At 47.3% G+C, this 12,339-nt stretch overlaps 1 protein-coding gene across 1 annotated transcript in view; it reads right to left on the bottom strand.

Annotated features, from left to right (window-relative positions):
• Positions 1-11,117, bottom strand: part of LOC122385151 — a 66,617-nt gene extending 55,500 nt beyond the window's left edge. Inside the window, exon 1 of the mRNA XM_043373224.1 lies at positions 11,094-11,117. Within this exon, the coding sequence (XP_043229159.1) occupies positions 11,094-11,117 (24 nt within the window). The remainder of the gene's footprint in view (positions 1-11,093) is intronic.
• Positions 11,118-12,339: the final 1,222 nt, after the last annotated feature.

Genomic DNA, 12,339 nt, shown 5'->3' with positions numbered 1-12,339 from the left:
TCATCATCAGCTCCTGCGGTTTCGAACACGCCTGTTAGGTGGTGCGGTAGGCCGCGCCCAAAGCCAGGGCCCCGGTAACGTGAGGTAGCCGAGTCAGGGCAGCGTGCGCTGACCCAAGCCGGAGCCGCGCGTCCTCCCGGTGTCATGGGATAGCCCGGGGGGATGCGGTAGACCGCGCCCAAAGCTGCGGCCCCGGCTTGGGTCAGCGCACGCTGCCCCGACTCGGCTACCTCACGTTACCGGGGCCCTGGCTTTGGGCGCGGGCGCGCGGCTTCTGCTCATACTTTGTGGTGCGGTGGTGGTGCGTAGGGCTGCGCGCTCTGACTTCGGCCAAGAAAAATGCGTCAGCTGATCATTGTCATTTCTGCCACTTGCGTGTGGTGAAATGGGGTCATAACTTATGAGACGGCTTTTTCATATCAATTATTTTACATAAAATCATATTTCAAACCATAAATAATGTTCGACAGCCAAATAAAAGAAACAATATCAATACAGGCTTACAGTTTAAGGCTCGACATTGTGTTGTCTACGATTAGACAGCTGATAACTCATTTCCGTACGTCGTAACACTATAATGACCTTTGCTTATTGTCACATGTGCGCCGCATTCGCGATTGTTGGCGACGCCTGTTTGCAGGTGAGCCCACTACAGTTGTTATACATATCGAAAAACCGATAAACTTTTAGGCGAAAAAGGCACTATTCCAGGCAACGTCACCAACTGAACGACCTGGAAAATTTACAGGAGACCAAAAACCGTTACTTCGGATTGTGACTTAGCCCCCGCATGTGTGCGGCGTTTGCCACCGTAATGTGTACGGCGGGGGGGGGGGGGGGTCCGTTGAACCCGCCTGCCGTTCGGCCCCTGATCGAGCTAGAGGTTCGCGGAAAAAACGAGCGTGTTGCCCGTGATGAGAGGAAGCCGATGATACCCAATTTTAAGGTCCTAGGTAATTGGTTGACCTTCCAGGTCAGGTCAATGACCCAAAAGTCGAAAAAATCGGGACCTGTTAGAATTTCGTAAAGTGAAGCTGTTGTGGCTTTTTTTGGTGTGCTGATCACGAATTTCATATTACTTTTGATTACAGATTGTCAGATGATGTACAGATGATGTCTTCATGCATTTAGGCCAGGTCGGGTCAGGTCAGGTCAGGTCGACCAGTAGGCGTCCTGACGGCTATCCATAGTAGGTGTCAACTACCACTGACGGCGTCGTAACATGTTACGAAGGCACTAAACTACTTCGCAAATGTTCAAATGGATGCTAAATTCGAAATCAGCCCGAAAAACTACCCTTGAAACATGTAATATACGAAAAAGTGAACCGAGGTCATCTAAGGTCAATGACCTGACCTTCAGGTGACGTTGACACCCACCGTAATTCGTGGGACGAACATCATTTCACATGTTTCGACGTTTATAATCACAAAAAGACTGGAAACGCGCGGATAATGTGAGCTGACATACGCCAAATCGCGATTCCGGCCGAACATGGTCTCGAGAATCAGGTCACAGGTCAAAGGTCATTTCGGTCAGGGTCATGCAATTTTCAGGGTAACTGTAAAGTTGATCAACTCGAGGGTACTGAAAGTTTTGTCGCGATCAGCCGCAGTTTGCGCGAGTTATTTGGGAACAAACCATGGAGGGGTCCATCCGACCCCTCCCCCGGCCCCTACACATGCGAGGGTTAAGGTAGATTTTGTATCGATTACCAATGGTGGCACCTTGTTGTCGAAACGTCTAAAATACAAAAAGATTTAGATTTTAATTATCATTTTGGTTTGCAACCATTAGTCACCATATTTCATAAAATCACAGAGCAAAGCGACATCGGCATTCGCCCATCCCGCTCCGTCCGTCGTCAAAACACATACCTTAGAGCCTCTTTAGCGGGTGTGTTCTCCTGGGATGGTGACTTTCTGCCAGCTCGATGGCCCTGGCCTCGACTGGGTCGCTAAACACGCTGCCGCAGCTGCCGGTGAAATCCATGGCGACCAGAGAACGAAAACTTTGCTGCAGAGGGAGAGAGAGAGAGGGGGGGGGGGCAGTCAGAAGTTCGGTAAAGGAAGGGCAGGGGGTAGATAGCAGACCTAGAATCTACATCGGACACCGCCGCACACGGAGGGTGTCAGGGTGCTCAGACGAGGCACAAAACACCCGACAGCCGGGCAACTACAAGCCATACACAATCTCAGGAAACGTAACGGACTCAGGGACCGTCCCGCTCACAAAACATGGTCGCGTGCCAGCCGTCGGTGAAACGTCGTCTCAAAGCTCCCACCCCATCCCTCTGCCCTGCTCCATCCCTCTCTCCTCGGCATTGGCATCGGCGAGCTGGCGACCACCAGCAGACGAATCGCGGCCAGAATCGCCAGGCAGCGCATCAGGTCGCAGAGCATTGACAGCAAAGCTGCTCCAGAAGTGCAACGCAGCTTGTGACACGGATGAGGATCTCTTGTGGGCACGCACGTGAGTTGGGAACTCCCGTCCTCAACCGACACTGTGGGCACTGTTGTCCTCAACCGACGCGATGTTGCCACCAGACTGGTTATTGATTCGCCTTTTTTGGATCAATTCAATCATTGACTCATTTGATTATTTTTCAAAGATTCAATCACCGTTCAATTCCTTAAAAAATGGTGAATCGATTCCTTTTGATTCAGAGATTAAAAAAGGAATGATGCACTTTTGATTGGGCCAAAAAATAATTGAACGATTCTTTTTCCGATTCAATTTAAAAAAGATCCCTGATTTAGGGATACTATTGCATCTGTTGTGTTCTTCTCGTCAGTGTTATGCAATTATCATCCCATGACACTGGAAGTATTGTTGATGATGAACTATCTGTACAGTTCAAATTTTCTTAAATTCATGAAGCATACACTTCTTTGATTCAATCAACCCTGATTCCCAATTCGTTTGATTCAATCATGACTTGTGAATCGAAAAATCCTGACGGTGAACCAACCTTTTTGATTCAACAAATTTTGTTTTATACGGTCCAATCGATTCAATCACGGGTTAATCGAACACCAGTTTGGTTGCCACTCAGTGTGCTGAATATCACTGCACTGAATTGCACTGACCAACCAATTGAAACTACGTTAACACACAGACGTCTGGGGGGGGGGGGGTTGTGGATGGTGATCCCACACGCAGCTGGAGTATGACTAATCCTTCCACACGCAAAGCAAGCCAACTTCTTGAAAGGATAGTGCGTCGGCTGGTGGGACGTTCCCAGACATCTATCGCACTTGGTGGACTGGCCGGACAGAACCACATACCTACTTCTTTGGCAACTGCTTAGACTGACAGGTAGACTCAGCGTGTCTCGCCTTTGAACAATTGAAGCAAAATTGGGTCCTGAAAGGACACTGACTGGCCTGTTGCCTCCGACTGTTACACCTTGGACACCTGTCGCAAGGCTTTGTTCAAAGGACTATTGCTACAAGCGCGTATGGCCTTGTTCAGGTGCGTGCGGCCCGCTGCAGATCCGGGTTATTAATTCAACGACTGACCGGTTCTGCAGAGGTTTCCGCGTCGTTCCTCGAATAAGCTTATGCGCTTGCCGCATGACGCTCCTTATATGATCGCGCTGTGCGTGCAAGATCCTGTATAAAAGCGTGCGTGAATTATCAAATACAGAGAGTGCTCGAGACAGGCTTTGGGGACGCATCGGCACACCGAACCTCCAGTAAGTCGGCGATTCCACCGGCCGACATAATGGTGGCAGCGGTAGGATTATGTGCCCTACTGTGTGTCCCCCTGCGTGTCCCCTATGTGTGACTTACATGCCCGTTTAGGATTATATAGGGTGTATTTTTCTGGTCCCAATTTTTTTTCCCGGTGCATTTTAGATACTAACCATGCCAGACGACCATATTCAGCCTCTCCCTAACACCCTCAACATTCATCAATTCGGTACTTTTATCCCCAACTTCGACGGTTCGTTCCCCATTCAAGATTTTTTCCGGGACGTCAGAGAAGCCGCATCCCTAGGAAATTGGCCTGACGTGGTCTCTATCAAAGTTGCCAAATCTAAAATGCAAGGTCATGTCGCTGACATTGTCCGCACTCGTGTGGCTCTGTCCAATGCAGAAACGTTGAATGACTTTGAAACTCTTTTAACGAACGCTCTTCATACGGATCGACCTATCTCCTCCCGTCTGCAAGATCTTATGACGTGTATACAACATCCCTCCGAGTCTGTAGACGCATTCGCCTGCCGCCTCAGAACTAAAGCAAAGTCATTGACAGAGTGGGACGCTACCCCAGATACCCAACAACTCAAAAACCGTACCGTGGCCGCCACCTTTGTGAAAGGGTTAAAGCCTTCCATCCGTCAGTACGTGCTTCCACAGAACCCTGCCGATTTCGATTCCGCGGTGACTCTAGCTCGGACACATGAACTTAACAGCTCTTTGCTGCCCGATGCTACTTCCACCCTCGCCGCATCTTCAACCCAGGCACAGTCTAGTGGCGCAATGGACGATCTCCAGCGCCGTGTGGCCAGCCTCGAGCTTGCCACGTGTCAGCAGGCCACCCGTGGCCGTGGTCGCTCTTCACAACGCCGACCCAGAGGTGGTTATCCACAGCGTGGCCGTGGCCGTGGTTTCTCCACACCACCCACCACCAATTACCACCAATCATCATACCGCCGATACCAGTCATCTTCCTCCCAGCCCCGCCGTGCATATTCGCCCGATCAGTATCGCCATTCCTGTTGCGATTACCGTGCACGCTCGCCCTACCGCCACTATCGCGACTCATCTCGTGACCGCCACTACCATCGCAGCTCGTCACGTCCGTCCTCCCGAGATCGGCGCGGACGTTCGTACTCAAGGTCGCCATCGCGCTCACCTGACAGGTCCCGTTCGGACCGGTTCCGCCATTCGCGTTCCCCAAACGCTCACCGCTCGCAACGCTAGACGATGGTCCTGCGTTTGCGAGCATTGCATCCAACACTGCTAGTGCTGAACATCGTTCTCCTCCACCCATTCTTCAGGATGTCTCCATCTCTAAGCGAAAGGGTACTGCTTTATACGACACAGGTTCCAGTGTTTGCCTCGTCACTCGTGATTTTCTATTATCATGCGATATTACAGGTTCTCTCAAAACTCCATCTGTGTCAGTTCTCGGTGTAACCGGTTCTACGATTCGCATTGTTGGTGAAATTGACATAGATATCCAGATTCTTGACCGTACTATCAAACATAAATTCTACGTCACAGAGAAATCTCTTTCATTTGGATGTGACATCATTCTTGGTATCGACTTCATCATTCAGCATCAGTTGATGTACAGTCCTGCAACAATGGCAATTACATTTCTTCAACCCTGTGCAACGTCATCCATCCGGTCCAAGTCAACAAACCGCCTGAGTCCAAAACGTAGGAAACGAGTGAAGTTCTTGCTAGGCACAACCGATAGCCCTAGCCCGATTGATTCGGACAATCCCTTGTTCGCTACGGACGAAAGCAATGCATTTACCATAGATGATGAGACAACGTTTCCTCTTTTTGTGTCACAGTCAGTTGAAATTCCAGCATTCTCAGAAATGTTCGTTCGGATGAAGCTCCCTCGCTACTTCACCCCAGGTGAAACTCCGTATTTCATTCAGGGTCATGTTGAACAATCTTTGGCTGGAATCCAGGTAGCTCGTGCTATTGCATTTGTCAATCGTCCACAAGTGTCTATTCGCGTTGCCAATGTGACTGATGCACCGATTCTGCTCCGCAAAAACGTCCGTCTTGCGCAATTCAGTCCCGCTGCAGCTGCACCATCTGATGAGCCCGGCTCCGTGCAGCCCGACCTTGACCATGTCGCACACTCTGCAGCGACTTCCTCTGAAAATCAAGTTACCATAAAAGACTTCAAGATAGACCACATCCCAGAGCCCTATCAATCTCAGTTACGCGATATGCTGGTGAAACACGTCTCTGCTTTCGGCAATGATTTAAAAGATATTAAATTTACTAACGTATATGAGCATCACATTGAACTTTCGGATACGACTCCTGCATTTAAACATCCTTATCGACTGCCTTTCGCTCACCGTGACATAGTCAAATCAGAAGTGGATAAGTTGCTTGCAAGTGGTATAATTGAGCCCGCTGTTTCTCCATACAACGCCCCGATTATTTTGGTGAAAAAGTCATCAGGTGGATATAGATTAGTTTCCGATTTACGTCTCCTCAATCAGAAAATCAAAGATGATAGATATCCCTCTTCTTTCGCTGCCGATGCCATTGACCAGTTGTCAGGATGCTCAGTTTTTTCGACATTAGATCTTCTCAGTTCCTTTCACCAAGTTCCACTCGCACCTTCTTCTAGGCCGTATACCGCATTTACTGCAAACAATGAACATTTTCAATGGAAAGCTTGTCCTTTTGGTCTCAAAAGCTCTGGCAGTGGATTAAACCGAGCCTTACAGATAGCTCTTTCAGGTCTTCAAGGTATTGATGCATTCTTGTACGTAGACGACATTCTTATCGCTAGTAGAGATTATTCGGAACATTTAGAGAAATTAGAAAGAGTTCTTGTTCGTCTTGAAAAAACCCAATTCGTTCTCAAGCCATCCAAGTGTTCTTTTATGCACCGACAAATTCGGTATTTGGGTCATATTGTTGATGAGCATGGCATTCGACCTGATCCTTCCAAGATTCAAGCAGTTCAGGACTTCCCTACCCCGACCTCAGTCAAAGAAGTGCGATCTTTCTTAGGGTTTACAAACTATTATCGGAGACATATCCCCAATATGTCTGAGTTAGCTGCTCCTCTGATCAATCTCACTCGCAAGAACGTTTCATTCGATTGGTCCGAGAAGTGTGAGGAAAATTTTCAAGCTATCAAACGCGCACTGCTACATTTTCCGGTTTTGCGATTTCCCGACTTCACGAAAGATTTCTATATGTCTACTGACGCAAGTGATTTTGCAATATCCGCTGTTTTAGAACAGAAACATGGAAACGATCTTCACCCCGTCGCGTTTATCAGTCGTCAGCTCAACAAAGCTGAGCGAAATTATTCTACTACAGAAAAAGAATGTCTCGCTATTTATTGGGCATTTGAGAACTTGCGTTGTTATCTCCTTGGTCATTTTACACATGTCTTCACAGATCACCTACCATTGCGTGGTATATTCAAAGGTACAAATCCAGGTGGTCGTTTGACTAGATGGTCTCAGAAGCTTAGTGTTTTCGACTTTGAAATTCATTATTTGCCAGGTCGACAAAACGTGAAAGCCGATGTTCTCTCTCGTACCAGAGTAGATTCACAGTCTAAAACAGATTTTCTTGGTTATGTGTCTAGCACTACCTTCGAAAACGAAGGATGGACCCGTGAGAAAATTAAGACCGAACAACGAAAAGATCCAGCTCTTGTGCCCATCATAGATCAATTATCAGGAAAAACAAACGTTCGCAACGATTTACAGTTACATGAAGAGTTGTCTGCTTACTTCCTCAGTTCCGATGGTTTGCTATATCATGTTTCCCCACAAAAGAATAAAACTCGTCCCTTTCTCGATCAAATGGTTGTTCCAAAGCCGATGCAGTTAAGTATCGTTCAAAAATATCATGACACGATTTGGTCTGGTCATTTGAAGTTCGAAAAGACATTACAAAAGATTCGGTTGTCATTCTTTTGGAAGGGTATGTACACCGACGTGAAAAAGTATGTAGAGTCCTGCCGTCTTTGTATGGAAAGACACGCCCACAAACACATCAAACGTGCTCCTTTGCAGCGAACTCTTGTTCCAGAATACCCCATGCACATCGCATCTTTTGATATCGTCGGACCTCTGAAAGAAAGTTATCGTGGCAACACTCACTATCTTAGTTGGATTGATCATTTTAGTCGGTATCCCGAAGCTGTTCCCTTATCAGAAACTACCACAGAAGCGGTAGCCAAAGCATTTGTAGAACAGATCATTTCTCGTCATGGCATTAGCAAAATTTTGCTTAGTGATCGTGGGTCAAATTTTACGTCCAAACTCATGCAAGCTATCTGCAAATTATTAGGCATCAAACGCATCTTGTCCTCTCCACGTCACCCGCAAGCAAACGGTCGTGTCGAAAGACTCCATTCCACAATTGGCAATATTTTGTCCCAGTTTGTCGATTCTTCGCAAAGAAATTGGGACGAAGTACTGCCTCTCGCTCTGTTTGCGATTCGTTCTTCCGTAAATCGTTCGACTGGAGACACTCCAGCCCAAATCTTCACAGGCCGAGATCCGATCCTCCCTTTAGATGTAGACGCACAGGTTCCATTCGATCCGTTCTCATCCATCGATTCTTACCGCGACGTCCTTCACAAACATTTGGATTCTCTTCACTCCGTCGTGCGTGCAAACAACGAATCCGCTATTTTGGCACAAGAACAGTCTCACGCGACACAAGACCAAACCCCATCCTTTCCTCCCAACTCCCTTGTGTTCCTTCACAATCCTCAGTTCAAGCCCGGTTTGACTCGCAAATTCCAAAAAGTCAACCGTGGCCCATACCGTGTGCTGCACATGACGAGCCCCGTGAATGCTCGTATACAGCACACCTCAAACCCTGACGACGTGCAGCTCGTCCACGTCGACCGGCTGAGGCGTTTTACTGAGCACCCACAGCTCAAAGCCTCAGAAGATCCTTCTCGCAGTTGCGAACCTGACGGTGATTCCGTAGGCCAGGCCACTCAGCGCAGTAATACTGATGCACACCCGCTCATTACACTGCCGGTCACGCCAGGGATTTCTGCAGGACCCCGCTCTGCTGAAGAAGCAGATCTTGCGGCACCAGAAGTGCCTGAATACAATTTAGCTCTATTAGAGGAACTATGGCAAGTTCCCGCGGCCCCTGCGGTAGACCCAGGTCCCCGACAGGACGAGCCGGCCTACAATCTGAGGCCGCGCCATCATATACGGCCGCCAGATAGATTCCGCCAGTGAGCGGACATGAAAAGGCATGCTAGATTAAGGAACGCGTTCCCTTGTACATATCCCCGTAGGATAAGATGATGATTCGTCACTGACGACAATGATTACAATTGCCAATGTTCACGATATATCATATATCTGTTGAATAATTTTTGAAATGATTTGTACGCCGTACGTTCAACCGATAACATTAAAAGACCCGTTCTTTTTCAGGTGCTTGGAGAAAACCGTGGTACAATCATGCAGCACCCACTTCCAAAATTATTCATTGTACTTCAGTATATCTCGTTCTCTTTAGGCCTATACCATATATGTTACTATCATCGTACCACCGAATGGTGCGCAATCGGAGATTTCGACCCTCCCGTGCTGGAACTGCCCGACAACATTTGTGCCGTGGAACAATGCCCAGAACACCAAACTTGTTTAATGTGCTCCGACTGCCCCGTCGTTAATTGGGTAACTTTCGCTCAACATAAAGGCACGCTGTATGCCCCGACACATTTTCTCTCTCAACCGCATTTCGAAACCAATGGGACCCATGCTGCCTATGATTGTACCAGACGGTTAGACGACGACCGCCGACGCCAGGCAGAGGTCTGCAATTGTCCTGAGACGCAGCCCTGCCACGGCGACGAAGCATTTTGTAATAAGCTTCCCTGTGATAATCAGTCTTCATGCTCTTGTGTTACCCGCTTTGCTAGTTTCCATTCTTATCTGCAAATTTCCCATGATTTTGGATTCGAAGACCCTCTTCTAGTGTCATTCAAAGCTTGTTTTTACCAAAGCCCAATCAACTTGGCACCCGCTAGAAAACTTCTAAGCGTAGACACTGCTAACTTTCAAAACGATTTCGCCGAAATTATTTTTCATGATCCTGTTTTTACTTTCAATACTTCAGGAACGTTCATCGCCAGGAAAGATGGCCTCGAAATTATCCATACTGTTTCAGATACCGATCGCCAATTTGTTCTTCCAACTGAACTACGTTACACAGAAGGCACGTTATCGTTTACGTTTGTTTCTCCCGATGGTAACGTTTTGTCTGGCTCAGTTTTGATCCCCAGTTCTACTCGATGCTCTAGAATCTCCTGTACTTTTTGCAAAGAAATGTTGTTGAATCTTTCATGCCTACCCCACACCATTCAGTACTTAGTTTATGGATTTATCATCGTTGTTTCTGGTCTAGTTATTATCTACGTTCGATCTGCCTGTAACGCTATTTTCAGTATACTTCGTACTATTTGCTACATTATCTTTGGCATTTACCGTCTTGTCCGTTCTTGCTTCCGCCTTTCTCTACGAACGGGCGCTGTAGCTGGCCATACATCCCGCCGCCAGATTTCTACAGCCTTCTCTAAAATCTCAAAATTTGCCGATTCACCCAATCAGGTACAGACACCACCCGCTCCTAAATCTATGCAGCTTAAGTATAGTGTGGTTATTCTTATTTGTTTTTTACCGCTCATTCTGGCTTCTTCTATTCACGATGACTGCAATGAACTCAAAATAATATCTTCTCGTATATCGCAGTGTCAAACACTGCCCACAGGTAAGCAATCCTGTGTTATCTCAGGACAGGCACAGCTTAGTCTGAGTAACATAGGTTCTACGACTTGCATGTTCTTTTCGGACGACAGTGGCGCCAATGTTTATTACATTCGGATTAAATTTGAAGACGTCTTTTGCCAATGGACCACAATTCACCAATATTATACTTTTCCGGTTTCCGTTGAAATTTCTTCCAAGTTGATATGCCCTAACTTTGAGTATTGCAGCTGGGGAGCCAAATGTGTTCCTCGGCGAGAATACTTTCCGGAAATCACCAAAGAATCACTTTCATGGCCCGGCATCACGTCATGCATTTCTATTCCGGCAAAAACTAGATTTTGTGGCGTCATTCATTATGATCCCTGCCTTCATTTCCGCTGGTACCTACTCCCACAGTACAATGCCACCTATCGTGTTGACAAGATTACAGGGCATACCTGTCAACCGATCATTACCATTTCGGAAGCTATCGACAATCGTTTAGTCAATACCACGACATCCGATCAAGTTATTACAAATTCTGGCATTGAACTGAATGTCTTAGGTACCTATGACCAGCCCCTATCCCTGCCATCCCCATACCTCGTCCAAAACGTCCATGACTTTTCTGACTCACATCTGGAATCCGCTTCTTCTCCATCTCAGCCTACCCCAGGTCAATTGGGTGACATTCAGGCCCCCAAACCGCTGTCTACCGATTTTATTTTTAGCCCCCTCATGGTTGACTGCACTAACTACGAAACAACCCTTCGATGCCATATCCCTCAAAGTTACATTTCGGTTATCCAGAATCAGCGTCCTAATATCCTTCCTCGCGCCGTTCATAACCACCACCTTTACATTAATTCGGACGGTGTTTTGCAATCTAAACTACTTCGGAGTGCCCCAGTAAATATTCACATACGCTTCAATGACATGTCCCTTGCCATATCCCATTACAAAATTTGTCCTCGTATTGAATCGATTGATTCAGTCACTGGGTGTCATTCATGTCCAGTGGCTGCCAAAATTATCATACGAGCCAAATCCATCTGCTCTCCAGGTACGGTATCCGTATCCTTCAATAATATCCCACTTTCATCCCGTGCAGTGGCCTTATCCACTGACAGCTCCCTCGTGACAATTCAGTTCGTTACGTCGGTCCCCTGTCACGAGGAAAGACTGTGTCTTTACTATAACGAAATTAAAAGCTGTGAACCCGTCTCTTTCTGTTTAGATACCCCGACTATTTCCCTTACCCAGCGCAATGAGACGGTCGCCCAGTCCACAGCCGTCATTCACTCTAGTGGTCTCTTTGATTCTTTTCTTTCGACCACTTCTTCATTGGGAACTACACTACAGCAGGGGCTCTACTGGTTCTTCGCTATTATCGCCGCTATCTTCATCTTTTCGATGGTAATCAATCTATGCCGTCGATAGCCCCTATACATACATCTTGGCTATATCATTTCTCCGGCTGCTCGTCAAGACCTTCATTTTCGGTTGTATCACCATGTACTTACGGCTAATGTCATGGCGGTCTGGCGGCAACTATCTTGATGTGTTGCCCCACATGTTTCATATGCATACCTACTTGCATCCACTTCAACCAGATCGCCATAAAAAAAATCATGTATAGTTTTTAAGAATTGTATATGTCTGTTCGTTTGTCTCGTGTACGTATGTGCCATTGACGAAAGATTTTGTATGTTGCAGACAGCCGATCATACTCGCATCGCCTGTTGCTGCATGCCGACTCACTCCTCATGGGCCACAATGGACTGTCAAATACACACGGCTGACCGATCTTCACGTCTCCGCTGCCTGGCCAAGGGCCCGGCCGGCAGCCGGGACGTCGAGTACCCGCCGAGTCAACCACACCG

The sequence above is a fragment of the Amphibalanus amphitrite genome, unplaced genomic scaffold, assembly GCF_019059575.1.
Source record: "Amphibalanus amphitrite isolate SeventyFive unplaced genomic scaffold, NRLGWU_Aamphi_draft 000014F_arrow, whole genome shotgun sequence".
Taxonomy (NCBI): Eukaryota; Metazoa; Arthropoda; class Thecostraca; order Balanomorpha; family Balanidae; genus Amphibalanus; species Amphibalanus amphitrite.
Note: the sequence above shows the minus strand (reverse complement) of the source record. Positions and strands in the feature narration are given on the sequence as shown.